General features: G+C 39.6%; 1 protein-coding gene across 3 annotated transcripts in view; it reads left to right on the top strand.

The window, feature by feature from the left end:
• Positions 1 to 3,330: 3,330 nt before the first annotated feature.
• Positions 3,331 to 16,401, top strand: part of FIGN (fidgetin, microtubule severing factor) — a 122,771-nt gene continuing 109,700 nt past the window's right edge. The window contains exons 1-2 of one of the 3 annotated variants that reach the window (XM_043525528.1): positions 3,331 to 3,917; positions 4,672 to 4,841. In XM_043525528.1, the coding sequence (XP_043381463.1) occupies positions 4,817 to 4,841 (25 nt within the window). In that variant the 5' untranslated portion in view covers positions 3,331 to 3,917; positions 4,672 to 4,816. Of the gene's footprint in view, positions 3,918 to 4,671; positions 4,842 to 5,833; positions 5,912 to 16,401 lie in introns of those variants that run through there. The other 2 variants (XM_043525529.1, XM_043525530.1) reach the window with 2 other exon arrangements.

Below are 16,401 nucleotides of genomic sequence, written 5' to 3'. Positions count from 1 at the left end.
AATTTTGATGCTTGTGGTTGGCAATCTTCTTGCACATCATGCATATTTCATAGCATTAATATAAACAGTGGTACATTAAAGTTTACCTTTAACAAGGAAAGCAGGAGTAGAAAATACTACAAATAGTATGCACAACAGGGCCAGGTTAATGTTTCACTAGAAATGTTAACTTTTGGAATTTTGCTTTAAGCTCACCCTTAATCCTACATTAATACTAGTGTTTGCGCTTAATTTCTCTGGTCCTTGCAAAAAAAAAAAGAAAAGAAAAGAAGCCAAGGAAATGAGCTGCTAAAGGCAATGTTAATAGGCACATTCTAAACTGAGGTTCCATTAAACTGTAGAGGCTTTTACTGATGTCTTTATATCAATATCCTTAAATGACTTGTTTAACAAATATGTCCTGAGTTGGGGCATCCACGGCACATACTTCCTTAACTGACAGTTAGTCACCCGCCCCCCACTCTACCCCCTTAACTCTACGTTAAAGGGCCAGAGAGATGTAAAGGGGTGGGGGCCGGGCCCAAAGGGCCCTGGTTCCTCCGAGGAGGATTCCCGCTGTGCAGGCTTTGCAGAGACATGCATAGGAAGCATGCTGGGGGCAGGCCACTTCTCATAGTTCTGAGGAGATTCTGGTCCATACTGAGGCCCATAGCCACAGGAAGGTACTGTAACTTGGGACCCCAATGCTGTTGGAGTTCTTCCAGGAGGCTCTCCAGCTCCTAGAGCAGCCCAGGATCAGGAGGTTCAAAGATGGCTGAAAGCCATATTAGTTCCACTCCCCCTGAGTTCTGTTTGGGCTCTGACTTAAATGGTGTGAAAGGACCATTCTGCTCTACTCAGACTGTCTTTTTCCAGTCACACCCCAAACAGGCCTCCTATATCTAGGGTGGCAACCGGGGTTTGAGGCTGGGTTCACAGTGATGGCTATACCCACTCTTTGCAATCCAGAGATTCTCCTTTAACTAATGGAATCCCCTGGTAGCTGGTTTCACTGGCTTTCTGTCCACTGATCTGGTCCATGCCAAGGATCTGGCCCATGTTGCTTTGTCTGTGTTTTTCTAACCCACCAGCCCCTCACCCCGAAGATCCTGGCCTCCTGAAAGAACCACCAGCCAATTGACGAAATTGCCCCAGGAGCTAGTTGAATGCATGATCATTTCAAGGACCATCTTCCATCAGATTGGTCATATGTTGCCACCCTGTCCTCTGTCTCTCCACCTTAGGGAATCTCCATCCCCACACCTTCCCCAGGAATTAGGGAATGCAGGTTCCCAAGAAAATCAGAAATCTCACTTCAGCTTCCCCTGTTTTCCTGCATCTGCTTCACGGTTGCTCCTAGACCTGGTGTGCTGCTGCAGGAGAGGGCACAAAGAGGAATGGCAAGCTTTCTCTAACATGCCAACACTCCAACTGGATGCACCTCCCTCACTCGCCGGCAAAAATTGTTCTCCCCCTCCCCGCCCCGTCCACTCCCATGACGTACAGTATATCTTGTCTTCTTGCTTTGAATATCTGATTGAACTCCCCCAGGTCTGAAAGGGATGAAGATCCACCCATGGCATCTTTACACCACTTCCAAGGTCAGGGAGAGGGGAGTGTAACTAACCAGGGACAACCATGTGCCTACCTCCTCCAGAACAAGGGGGCAGGGGCGGGGTCTGCCTCCCCACCAGCACAGAAGAGGATAAAGATCCTCTTGTAGTCCTAAATTCCCCAGCCCTGGGAGCAGGAATGAAGATTGTCCTTGTAGAATCCTTCCTGTCATGGTGAGTGTGAATAGAGATGGGGATTGTGTGTGTGAGCAAGAGAAAAAGGAGGGGGAAATGGTTTGTGAGAGTAGGAGAAAGAAATAGATACATGGGGTATATGAGAGAAGAGTGTTTTATGTGAGAGATTGATAGGAATAGAACAGTATTTGTGAGAGAGCATGCGTTAGGTGTGTGTGACAGAGAGACAGAGAATGGTGTGTGTTTGAGAGAGGGCCTGATCTGTGGTGTTTCGCCACTTTATGCCTGGTCTGCCAGCCTAAAGAGGTTGGAAAGCAATCCTAAGTACCCTCTGGCAGATTCCTCCCAGCAGCTGTGGAGTTGGTGTAACTGGTCCTGTGCCATTCCGCTGATGCTGCTGGGGATGTGCTGGAGAAAGGAAGTGTGGCTGGGGTGTTCCTATGCCTTGCTTGTTTCTGCTTGTTAGAATATCTCATAGAAGGTGTGGACAGCTGGGCTCAAATTAAGGCAACTCCTGAGGCCTGGTCTATACTCGAAAATTAGGTCGGTCATGGGTATGAAAAATCCACCCCAGAGTGGTGTTGCTAAACTGACCTAAGTCCCCGGGTGGACAGCACTAGGTTGATGGAAGAATTTTTCTGTTGACCTAGTTACCGCCTCTCGGGAAGTGGCTTACGTCCTCTGATAGGAGAAGCCTTCCCGATGGCATAGGTAGTGTGTATACTGAAGCTCTACAGCAGTGCAGCTGCAGTGGCATAGCTGTGCCGCTGTAGTGTTTTAAGGATAGGCAAGCCCTGAGGCTGCTCTAACTTTATAACGGGGAAATGTGAAGATGGCATAAAGCCTTGAGTGTCTCACTTCATCCCTTTGCTGAGTGGAGTTTGGGCACAGGCATGAATTTGGCTGGAGAGAGGAGAATTAGAATTCTTAGTACTTTTATAGCACTTTACATCTTCAAAGCACTATGTTGACTAATTAATCCTCACACTGCTTCTCTGGGTAGGTGTCACCATCCCCATTTAATAGATGGGGAAACTGATACAAACCTGAAGGGACTTGCCCAAGGCCATATACTGAGTCAGTGGCAGAGCTAGGTTCAGACCTGAGGACCCTCTGCCTTCCCACCCTGTGTTTATTCTTCCAGAACTGGGCATGTGTGTGGGGGAGAGAGAGAGACCTCTTGGGTTGAGGACTGAGAGAAGGGTGTGTGTGTGTGTTTGGCCTAAAGGCCAGAGGAAGAAAGGCTGAGCCATCACCGCTGACAGGCAGGAGCATGGGGATGCCAAGCCCCAGAGGGTCAGCACCAGGCCGTGGGGTGGAATAAGCATAGCAGTTTTATTTAAAACAAAATATTGTTTCAGTCTTTCCCTCAAACCCAAGCTGGGCGCTGCCAGGGGGCCCGCTGAGTTCCTTTCCCCCTCAATCTTCTCCCTCTCTTACGCGTTGGTCGCCCTGCCCCAGCTTGTCAGGCCGACTGACTCTATTGATCAGAGGGTGCTGCCGAGGGGCAGCTGCAGACTCTGCCGCGGCTCCGGGGAGGGGGAGGGGAGCTCGGGAGTCGCCGCTGCTGCCGCCGCTGGGGGATGGGGTGGGACACGGAGGCAGTGCTGCTGAGGGGGAGCCGGCGCTAGCAGCACCGCGGCGGCGGGAGGCAGGGGCGAGGGATGGAAGTGGGGGATCCCAACTCCTTTAGTTCCCGATTCCCCCGCTGCCACAGAGGGAAAGAGGAGTGAGAGCGCCCGGGCTGCTTTGCCATGACCTCCCGGCCACCTCCAGCCCGTGTTTGCGTGTTCCCCTGCAAGCGGCAGCAGCCCCTGCCATGTAACATGACCTGTGCAGCCACGGCCCTCTGCCGCGCAGCCATTGAGCTCTCCCTGCACATGAATCTCCTGCGTGTCTCCCCCTCGCCCCTTTGAAAACTGATCTTTGGCTCTTAGTGTGAAAGTGATTTGAATTTGGCTCGGCGGCGCTCTGCGCAGGCGTCCAGCTGCTGGCATGCTGGCTCCTTGCAAAGCAGCTGTTTTGGGTTTGAAATTCCAACATGGCAGAGGCTGCAGTCAGTCTTCCCTTCAAAAACTTGGAATGATTTCAAATCATAGGCACCTTCACTTAACCCGAGCCCCCATTCATCAGCAAACACAGCGGATCGATGCTACTCTAACCTATCGCGTTCTCCTACCAAACCTGCAGGTAAGACGATCCTTTGCATTTTTCCAGCGATCATTTAAAAAAAAAATTAATCTTAAAGCTATCCAAGACAGCCATATATTTTTTTTAAATCGCCTGTTTGTGCCTTAAATATTTAATTAATTTGCAATCGTTTACTGTAGTAAATATTTCCAGCCTGCTTTCCTAATTATAGTCTGGAAAGTACAGATATACAATTGCAGTGCATGGGTGGGTTTTTTTTTTTCCTCCTTGATCATTGCCAACAATAGTAGGGAGATTAAGAGTTCGCGATTGCAAGATCCCTCTCCACCTCCTTCCTCTAATTGCTTTATTTTTAAGTTGTATTGAACATAATAAAGTGCAGGTAATGTGGGACTACGCTTTCTCAGGGAACTAACTTCTAAGTAAATAAGTGCAAATAAGAATCTCGTAGAACAAAAGTTGGGGTTAAATCGCAGTATCTTAGCTGGGGGGACATGACTGTGTCAGAGGAGCTATTGCAGTAAAATGTAAGCACATCATCTTGGAGGGGGTACAGCGTGGTGGGCGTATTGTTGGCTTGGAACGGAGAGAAAGATGTATAATTTAATGGTATATACAATCCACTGATCCTATTACTATCCTCCCTGGAGCTCTTGTTAGTTTCAATGGGAGTGAGTGAAATTGACATGGACTTGCATTCCTGGTCATGTGCTTTTTTCCTTTCTTTCTTCTCTTGTGATCTGAGATCCCCTTTTTGTTGATGTTGCTTTCCCACTTAATTATATGCATGTAGGTTAAATGAATACCTGACGAAAGGGCCCACGTTTCAAGGCAGTGACATTTGATAGCTGAGAGGAAAAGTGGCTTTAATGAAAAGCAACCTTTGGAATTCCTGCTTGTGAAAAATCCAATTCAGCTTTTTGTGCTGCCAGCAAGAAATGATCAGTAGCACCAGTGTTTATGGTATGTCCGTTTTGGGATCTACTTCCTTTGCATCTAAATAGCAAAGACAAATTTAAATAGCATGATAAAGAACTGAGGAATTTGCATGTGAATATGACTAGCAAATAAACCTGATGTTTAATGGTAAATTATCAACTATGTAAATAAGCATTTTTTCTTGCTATCATTTGTTTATCATTTCTTCTTTGATTTTAGAATTAGTTTTGTCCATTGTATTGATCTCAGTTGTAAACCTAAAGTTGCATGGTACTAGCAGTGCACTATATACACCACCGAACTCAAATAGTATGTAAATTAGTAAAATTCAGTGATTGGAGAGGGAAAAACGCTTAGTAACGAATCCACATACACACACCTATATGTCTCTCTGTATATACACATACACACGGCTAAAATACAGTATTTTTCTATTTCAAACTTATGATATTATTGACTGTTTCTCTGAACTCCAGCTGATCTCTCCCCACTTTTGGCGTAATCAGTTCTCGCAGGTTTTAGCTGATGATGGGGGGGGGGGGGGGAAGGGGGGAATGGTTTGCATGTAAACAAAACAAAAATACAGTTGTGATTGATTATTGTTGTTGATGAGCAGGGTATTTTATGCTAGTGTACATGTGTCTGGCTGTCATTGCTTTATTGTTAACGTGTAATAGAATGAAATAATCAGGCGCTCAAATTGACTTATTTTTTTAAATCTCTCACTCTCAACCCCCCAGCAGTCCCATCTGCCTCCCTCTTGACCCCCTCCCCCAAAAAGTCAGATAAAATGGAGCATAGGCGATTTCAATAGACCTTGTTGCGGTGCAGTACGTACAGTTCCAGATATGCAATTAACACTAGAGAACTAGCAACAGAAACAGCTATTAATCTATTTTGTACAAGCAAAGGGTGGTGGTGGGGAGATATGCTGACTTTTAATAGCATGTGATAGTAACAAATAAGGATAGAGAGAACACTGGGGAAGGGGGGAATCTGGAGTGTTTGGTGGTTGATCTCTCCTAATAACGCATCTGAATGCAAGAAAGGGATTGAGAGAGCAGTTGCACAACGTACACTCCTATTTTGGCGCTGTAGGTGACTGTGTGTGTGTGTGTGTGTGTGTATATATATATATATATATATGCTGGACTGCTATACAATGGGGATGATCTAATTGAATTTTGCATTTGGAACTTGTTGACTTCAAAGTGATAAATAAGGCAACTGTTTATTTCAGATGCACATAATTTGCCCTGAGAAATGTTTTGAGGAGCGAGCGGGGGGCACAGCTTCCCCCCCCCCCCCAAGAGCTGTTGGAGCGAATGTGATTGCCAGATGGGAGATTTCCCTCTGTGATGTTAAAGCTGTAATATATATTCAGAGAAGATTGGACTGCTGCTTGTGATGAGGAGGATATTACATTTATAAATTTTAAATCGGGAATCGGACTGTATGCTCAGAGCTGAAATTGGATGGTGTGGACAGGTGGATGTTTCAATGTGATTCCCGGATGATAGTAATAATAATATTGCATATTTCTGATATTAAACATAGTAGTGCTAGGCAGTTATGTATATTCTAAGGTATTTAGGTAAATATTTTTAAATGTGCTTTGTTCTCTAGAAAATCTTAGCTAGTTTGTGTGTTGTTTTTGATAGTTGTTTTTAAAGCCCACTCTTAAATGAAATATTATCAGTTACATGTCTGAAGAAAAGTTTTGATACAATTATTGTTGCCAGCAGATGCACCTCCTTTCTCGGTTTTTGTTTTGCCCAATTATGTGGCCTGACGCAGCCACAAACCTGAAAGGCTGGAAAGTGGGAACTAGTCACACTCGAGCAGCTCTGCTGTTGCAAATTAAAAGTGTTTTGTGGTCAGGAAATGAAAACTACAATGTCTCTTTTGAACAAGTCGTTTATCAAGAGAAACATCTATCAAGCAGCGACTTGTCACATTGATCCTCTAAAAGTTAGATTGGAGGTGGAAACTGCTTTGATGTTTTTTTTATCCTAAATTTATAAAACTGAAAAAGCTAAAGAGACCAGGACCAATATAAATTTAAAAATCACTTCTCTCGGGGTATGACAAAACCAAGATTTTGTAACTACTGTACTGTGATACAGAACTGAGGAAAATAAGGAGGTATCAGATATTCGTCATTTTTTTTTCCATAATAAAACTTTAACTTTGAATGTGTGGCACATGCATTTATGTTCATACTTATAAAAACCTGTCTCTATGTTTATACATTTTATCAGGCATGCTTTCTTGCTCAGTAGTGCATCTGTTGCTTTCAAACTGAAAGACCCTTTTCCTTGTTGCTATTGTGGTGCTGTTTACAAAGTTTTGATGGAAAAAACGAATCCCAGTTTTCTGCCTTCATTTCAATCTTGTGTTTCTCATGCTGTATTTGTCATCCTCCTCACATCTCCCATAATGTAAAGGTTTCTCCTACTGCCAAAGTGTTTTATGGCAAGTAAAGTGGCATTTGGGTGGCATAACTTGCAACATTAAGTCCTCCTAACTTGATCTTCCCATTTTCATCTTTTTTCTATTGACATTTTTTGTTATGTGAGCCACATTTTCATTCTCACTGAAGTACTGTATTTTTATTTAAAACTGCAATAACTGCACATTCAAAGTACCTATCCAGTTTATTTTCAATGATCGAATGAACTGTACATCAACTAACTTGTTTTCAACTTTTTTCTTTACTTCATTGTGTATGAAGATACACAGATTATCAAGGAAGTTCCTACATAGGTATTTTAAAAAATCCTTGTTTTTGGGTAAAGTAAATAGGGCACTTTGACCTTTTCTCTCTCTCGCCTTTCTCTCTCTCTCTCTTCTCCCTCTCCCGCCTCCAATAAGTGAGACTAATGCTGCTTATGGCTGCTTGATATTCCATATAGCTCCATTTGCAAATAGGCAGCAAACAGAAGCGTGGTGGGAGTTTTGGTGAGTGTTATACTTGCTAATTAATCATGTTTGATATGAAGGAATAATAGCATGATAATAAAGCCTCATTGTTGTTTGATGTTTGTAACAGGATGTGACTCCTACACAAACCTGGTGTTTCCCTCCTTCCCTCCCCCAACAAGATATGTACAGTACAGGATCCGGTTGTTTATATTATCCATTGGAACATCTGTGGAAATACAGGGATATCTGCTATCCTAATTGTAGTAGCATAGAAAGATTTTTTTTTATTAATATTTTGATCACACAATGGTCAGCAAAAATGACAATCTTTAATCACTAGCTGTTGATTTTTAAAGACTTTTACTTTTGAGCTGAGTCAAAAGTGTTTTTTCTGTTTTTTCTTGATGTACATCTAAAGGTAGCTATTTTTTTTATACCAATAAGTAAAAAATGGAACTTTACAAACTCTTCTGCAACTACTTGTTCATGTTATGAATACAGTGTAAAAAAATAATGAAGAAAATATTCCTGCATAGATTATTCATTTGCACCCCACAACATTTTAAGATTTGTACTGTAATAACAATGAAATCGTTGTCTGTGGCTTTTATGTGGATTTCATTAGCAGTTGCATACAGCTGCAAGCCTCTTCTGATGTTGTTCATCTTTTAATTATTAACAGTACAATTATTGAATTTTTCATCATGTGTAGTTTCAGGTAGCAAAGCTTGAACTTCAGAACCTCACTTTCCAGCTTAGACTATTTTATGATGCATGAAAATAGTTAAAGATCCACTTTTGACAACATGCCCTATGTGTGCTTTTAAAAGGGAGTCTCTAGATGAAAATCATTCTGAATGCTTGCTGTCAATAAGTTAAGCACATGTATGTATACAAGAAGTGCCAGATGTAATGACTGATCTTCTTAATCATCAATTAATCAGCTAATCTGCTTGTTAGGAATGGTTTTGGTGGTACAAAATCAGCATGAGAGCATACAACTTGTATGTTGTTTTTAACATGCTGGTCTAATGTAGCATTCTCAGATCTAATAATAGAAATATATTTGGCTCTTTGCCCTCAATCAATATATCCCCTAAGAGAACAAACTTCACGTAATACTTTGTAAAGTGCCAGATTTATTACTATGGAGTTGAAAAATTTAATTACTGAAATTTTACATTGATTTATTGATTTCTGTGATTGGAGAAAATTGTTCTGCACATATTTATGAGGTATTGAGGTGTTGATCAAGAATACTTGATTAATCAGTAGTTAGTCACTGATCAGTAACAGGCATAAAGATAACACTAGAAGAATCTGAAATATATTAACTCAAAGTCCTTTTTATTATTGAGAAAGCATATGAAAAACAAAATAAAATGACTGAAAATTAGACCAACTTTGAACTGAAATTGTGGCTATTGGGCCAGATTCTTGGTTTGTATAGATTAGCATCAAAGGACCTGAGGATCTGGCCCACTGTGTTTTTTTTGTTGTTGTTGTTTTTGTTTTTTAAATAAAAATACCATTTTTGACCTATTGGAAACTCCTTTTGAAATCTGTTATATTAAAATATATGGAATTTTAGATAAGCATCTGATCCAAAATGAACAGTATAGCTATAAAGGTAACTTTAAGAGCTGTAAATTCAGGATTGCATATCCCTGATATTGTTTCAGAGCATTAAACTCTCTTGCTGCTAGAGATGGTATCCTTTAAGTGAAACATTATCTTCCTTATGGGTAAGATCACTTTGGGGAATTTAGGATGGGAATAAGGTTGGAATTTTCTCTAAGTAAAAAATAAAAAGTCCCAATAAATAGAGCTAGGTGAAGGAATGTCTTTCAAGTTGAAAATCATAACTGGAGTATTTGATTCCATTTCTACATGGCATCTGACCTTTTACCCTATTTTAAGGTTGTGTGAATGAGAAATATAAGCACAAAAATATCTGTTGCTTCCAAATTCTTGCAAGCATTCATTTTTGCACATTCTCTCTCTAAATCCCAAAACATCACAAACATCTTCCTCACTTTAATCTGTATCCTTAAAGGATAGTGGCTAAAACAGAAGAACAGAAAAAAATCCAGCTGCAATATGCTACATTTCTAAATTCTACAAATACAAAGTCTGATCCTTCAAGGTGCCCTAAAACCGCTGAGAGGCCAAAGTAGGTTTAGGTCTCTCAGCCTCTTAAAAGAAGTGCTCAGCACCTTGCACGATCTGCACGTTAAAGAGAGTATGTATACTGTGTTTCTTAGAGGAAGATCTATATTTGCAGTAACCTACAAACTAGTATGATGCCTTAACTCTATGATCTGTAAATACTTGTTGATGTTAGTAAGACCAACTTTTTGACCATTGAGGATAACACTGAAAGGAGATATAGATGGGTGATTTGGAATAGCACAGACTCCAGAAATTGGGATGGAAATTACATTTAAAATTTCCAGTTTTAGGATATGAGGAGTATCAGAAAGTAATACTCTGTAACCTGAAGAAAGCACCCTGGATTAACATTACTTGCAGTCGGGCTATAGTGATGAGAATTTTAATTTTTCTGTTTTTTGTACAGAATTATGTTGCTATGATTTATTTGGCACAGATAATATGAAAATGACAATATACACATTTATTCATAAGGTACTATTAACTATACCTGTCAATCTACTTCAACAACACTTAACAATTTGTAATCAGATCCATAACATTTCTTACTATGCCTATTTAGTGTTTGTATAATAGGAAGCCCAAAACAGTTTTTTCCCTTTTGTTTAAACACAGGAATAAAACTTAATGATATTTCAATTTAAAATGCTTTACATACAGGGGAAAAAAATCCTCTCCCTCTCAGCTATATTTTAAAATAATATATATAGAAATTAGTGTCGTACCAATTGCATATGTATCTTATTTTTAAAAATAACGTGTTTTAAGTACATAATCCAAAAGCTCGTATTAATACATTATTGAAGTAGCAATTTCTTATTAAATTTATTATTAAATTCTGTGAATGTGAATACAGTTTTTATGTGCTTTAAGATACAGTACAGCAAATACTAATACTGTCTGAATCTAATTTATTACAATACCAAATTGTTACAGTGAAATAGATATTAACCAGATTATTTCAGTATAGCAGTAAATTTTTGGCCATGGAGGTTCGTTTGCCCCACTTGTAATTAGTGTTGCTATTTTTGTAACCTTTTCATATTCTATTTTGAACATATAATCAATCCTCTTATGGTCTGTTTTTTAAAACAAGTGGTTTATTTAGGTTTCATATGCTGGTTCCACAGCTCACCTTATATACATACCGTACCTCACAATGAATGGTGGCATACACCTCCACTGCATCCAACAATTTTTGTGCAATATTTTGGAATGTATGCACATGCAACCTAGTTATAGTTTGGTGACAGATGGGTTTCAGTAATGTGCATGTTGTTTGCTTTCATACTATAGCAGTGAGAACATGGAATTTGGTAATCTAAGATTGTTGTTTCTTACATCGTATTTAAACTTTTTTTATATCATCTGTTTGATAAATACTTAGGAATAAATTTGATACACATTTGTAACTCCTACTAATTCTAGTGGAAGTTAAAAATATATATTTATGGGGGGAAAGTTGGGGATAGATTTTGTGAGTATTCCCAGCAATAACTGCAAACTGTCACTTAAAGTTGCTTCTTCCTGATATATTTTGGAGTGTTAGATGAATTGTTGTGCCCCCCCCCCTTTTTTAAGATATTGTAAATGACTTCATCATTTCCCTTCTCAGCAAGTTTATCTTAACTTGTCTCCTGTATCCCAGAATGCAAGCAAATGGGTATCATTAATGAATGACTGAAGGGTTTATGCAATTAGTTTTAATGCTTAATTAAGTTAAAAGAGCTGTTTGTTTCTACATTGACATTTGTGCACAGTACAGCTTATGTTAAAATAAGCGTATTTCGGTTTATAGATCGGGGCGGGAGGGGGTTTCCAACAATTGTTTTATATTGCTGTGTGACAACAGACGGTGTGAGGGAAGAAGAGGGTTATACACAAATATAATCCGTCTTTTACAATAGTAGCTGTATTGACATTTTGACTGTTGTGAACTGATAGTATTACTATATAAATGTGTGTGACAGCTATGGTTTTGGAGGAAAAGTCACCTTTCTATGCAGTAACGTTAACCCTTCAGTATGTCATATTAAAAGTGTGAACTTTATTTTGTTAGGCTACTGTCACTACCCATTCTAAATTGCCCCATCCCCTCATCGCCAACCTAATTATTTCAGCCTCCTGTGTTGACATGTAGAAAGCAACATTTAGTCTAGGCTGGGAGAACAAGGTGTGCAGGTATTGACTGATATAAGGTATCACATTGTGATACCTGAAACAGATTTAAAAATAAAGTACTGTATCCTTTTCAAGTCAAAACTGAGACACACTGGAAGGTCCAGCAAGAATGTTTCTGAACACACCTTGAAGGTGCACCATTTATTTTCAAAAGAGCTCTCTCCCATCACTCATGGATGGCTCCACCATGAAGGGACATATCAAAAGAGCTCATAGAAGTAACTATTCTTTTATGTCCTCCAGTACTTAGACACTTACAAGATTGTTCCTGAAAAGGAAAAGAATTGATCCTATTTTGAATCCCTTGTTGTTGGCCTTTGTGGACCACATACTGTATACAGAATTGTAAAAATAAAGTCTGGCTTTATTGGCCTAATTATTAATAAAATTATATTTCCATTGATGATTCACATATTTGGGAACCTAAAAAGAAATGTTGCTGTATAAATCAGCACAGTTGGGATCTTATGTGTATCTCTAGAAGGTAAATAAATATATGGATCAGGTCTAGTACTTTCTATGAAATTAGTTAACAAACAATATTATGTTTTCATGATTATTTAAAGATGTATGTAGAGTTTGCGCAGGAATTTTTAATTTACATGATTGCCTTATGTACATAATTGAGTACGACATAAATTCAAAATTAAATGAATGCACTGTGTCCTTCACAAATGCAGAATCAGATTAACATTTCTGTAAACATGAGAAAATTTTTGACAATGAGTAAACTGTGTTTCTCAGCAATTGAATCAGAAAATCACTAAAGTTTTGAACTTGCAAGACAAATACTTTGAATGAATATGGGAGCAGCCTATAAACCACTTACAAACTATGCAGTTGAAAATAAATTAAACAATGACTCTTCTTTCTATATTTTTATAAAATCTGCTTTTGTGTATTTATCACTGTTAATGCAGCACTGAAGAAAATATACATATATAATATATATACTCACACACTTGAAACTAATGTAAAAACTCTATAGGTATTCTGATACAGATTATCAGCTAAGTAATTCTTTACATCTATATAGAGGGTTGTTGATAAATCTTAATTAATTAAGTGTTTTAATAAAGGAAAGCATAAATATATTTTGGAAACTGTTGATGTAACAATATCTTGTCATTCTTGATTTTTGTCATGTTAACAACACTGCTTTTTTAACACTTCTCAACACTATGCCACACAGTGGTTTGTCATAGGTGTAAAATGTACAAGGTTTTTTCAGCCTTCATTTTCACAACTTCAGCAGTAATGCTAATTGGGCCAGTACTGTACCATAATGCTGGTGTTGAGATTTTTCAGCCCATTTTCAGATTAACGCATATGGCATTGTTGTTTGTATAAAACCTTCAAAATGCTGAGCCTCTGCAAATCCCACTGACTTTAGTTGTAGATACTCAGCACCTTTCAGATTTGGCTTTTGGTATGTATTTTGATAAGAAATCTGTCAACACTGCCATCTCACAGGCAAATTTTAGTATACAGTGTCTTTTTTAAAATTGGGATTGTATAGCAAGCTGAATTGATAAACCTTTGATTTTAGATGATCTAGATCAAATATATCTAATGCAAATTGTGCACAAATATATATTTATGCAGAAGCTTTTTTAGCAACTGTAACCTTATTAATGTAGGCTTATATGGTTTGAACTATTAACTCAAGTTGAAGGGGTTGTAGTTTGATATATCTTCCGCTTACTGTACAACTTCATTTATATCGTATAGAATAATGGTAATTTTCAAAACCGGACTTAAGTAAAGGGAAAATAGTGTCAACTGAGTCATTCGTACAAGTAATTAGCAGAATATATATTTCTCAAAGGCACATCCGCTCCTTAAATTAGTAATAGTAAAATTATTGCTATGGTTAACTCTGGTTAAAAATGGTCTTATCTGTAGAGCACCCTCCTGTCTTGGTTTTGATTAGGTACAATTTGAGTCTTCCCTCTCCCTCACAAACATGGAGTCCTCTGAGTTTCATGGGATGTTGACTCATGTTAATTTAGGAAGTGCAATTTGGGCCTCTGATTTTGGATGCCTGTTTATCAGACACGCTGAGTTCCTTCAGCTTCCATTGATTACATTTGGAGTTGGCAGTTTGCAATGCCCTTGGAAACTAGGCCTTGGATGGCTCAAGTAGAGCATTCCAAAATCAGAACATGAAAAGTTTTTGGCTTTATTTACACTTTTGATTGATAAGATGTGCCTATCTTGACATGCCACAAGTGGGGTTTTCTCAGTGGAACTCAGAGGAGAATTTGACACCTAGTTTTTGGGATGTAAAAAGCAGAGCTAAAAAGCAGAACTCAGATGCCCTTGTTGTTAGATGAACTTACAGTGAGTGTTTAAAGCTGACTGTAATTCAGGAATGTGCTTTGGTTTATAAACCTAAACATTACAGCTAGTTAGCAAAACATTCAAAAGATGATGTTGTTCTAATTGCAGAAACTTTTCCTGGTTTTACTTCTTCCTTTTTAAACAGTTATGGGCATTGTGCTCCTTAATGGTACATAACTACTACAAAGATAAATGGCTTAAAATAATGAGTTTCGAATGATAATCAGAAGTGAGTTAGGTTAGAGTGAATTGGTTTCTGTATTGAAACCTTGTAGCTGTGAGAAAGTAAACCTAGGCTCTTGACATACATCTGGAAGAGGTGAGCTGTTTCCAAGCTCTTTACAGGCAATTACACAATGGTGTGTGTGTTTGTGCGTATTTAAATCCACATCCCTCCCCACATTTTAAAGACTTTAATAAGTGATTCCTTCATTATTCCATGTGGATGCTGTACGTACAGATAATGTCTAGTGATACTGAAAATATTTTTTTAAATGGCAACCACATAATTAGCTATGCTGTTACACTGAAAAGGTTTGCAAAAGGAAAAGGAGGACTTGTGGCACCTTAGAGACTAACCAATTTATTTGAGCATAAGCTTTTGTGAGCTACAGCTCACTTCATTGCTTATGCTTAAATAAATTGGTTAGTCTCTAAGGTGCCACAAGCCCTCCTTTTCTTTTTGCGAATACAGACTAACATGGCTGCTACTCTGAAACTGAAAAGGTTGCATCTCCTCAAGTGACTTCATGCCATCCTTTTTCCTTTTCTTTTAAACCTAGTATTGTGGTTTTTTAGTTTTTATTATTTATTTTTTTACAATACTGAAGGGGTTGAGTAAGGAAAAGTAGCAAACAAGGGTGAGCAGCACTCTTTTCTTTTCTTTTTTTTTTTAACAAGGCTAATGGGCATTTTAACTAGTTGTCACTTTGCTCTCGAGTTAAAAATGAACTTGTTTTTGGCATGAGCAGTGGATCAGCTCGAGTGGCGCAAGAAAGGGAACGAAATAGTTCAACCCATGATCTAGATTTACAGACATTTTAAATTAAAACAAAACACCCCAAAACCCTGTGGGGTGTGAATGACAAAGCTTGCTTATATGTCTCCAATTCCCCTGGGCCTCAATTTGCAATACCATTATTTAAGCCTGGCTGATGTAGAGCAATCTTTGCAAAATGGGAGTTCTCCACTTCTTTCAAAGCAGTTCTGTTACTTTCTCTGCTTCCCCTCGCCCATTGTGATAGCCTTTTATATTTGAAATATAATAAATGCAGGAAGAGTATGCTGTGCATCTAAAGGCCAGTGCATTCTATGGAGTCTCATAGACATCACTTCCGACATTTATGTAACTCTGTCTTTTGACTAAGATCCAGCATAGGATCACTTACCTGAGCAGCTCCCTGGAAGCTCAGTTCAGGGAGACCTGTCCTCTCTCTCTGGTCCCGCACCCACAACGCCTCGAGATGCCTAGGAAAGAGGATCAGTTGCCGCTGGGAGCTGGGAATACTGGTGCCGCGCATAAAGTCCTTGGACCACACCATCAACACCCCGACTGCCAGAACGATGCTGGAAAGGACTCTGAAAGATGCCATCCACTGCCACTATGCCGAGAACCTCAAGTGGAAACTGGACCAGGGCAAGGTGTTTGAGGTGACCAGCAGGTGGGATGACCAGCAAGCTTCACCAGGTTCGCTGACCGGCGGTTCATCCACCGAGCCTGGCTCAACTGCATTCCCCTCAATGGAGCCGTCTGCCGTGGGAACCGGGACAAGCGCTGCAGGAAGTGTGGCTATCCCAACGAGACCCTGCCCCACATCCTGTGTGGTTGTAAGCACCACTCTGGAGCCTGGAGGCACTGCCACAACGCCATCCAGAACCGGCTGGTGAAAGCCATCCTGCCGTCCCTGGGGAAGATCACCGTTGACTCTGCCATCCCTGGAATGGGCAGCCAACTGCAACCCGA

Source organism: Chelonia mydas, chromosome 11 (genome assembly GCF_015237465.2).
Source record: "Chelonia mydas isolate rCheMyd1 chromosome 11, rCheMyd1.pri.v2, whole genome shotgun sequence".
Taxonomy (NCBI): Eukaryota; Metazoa; Chordata; order Testudines; family Cheloniidae; genus Chelonia; species Chelonia mydas.
This window is presented reverse-complemented; position numbering and strand designations above follow the sequence as displayed.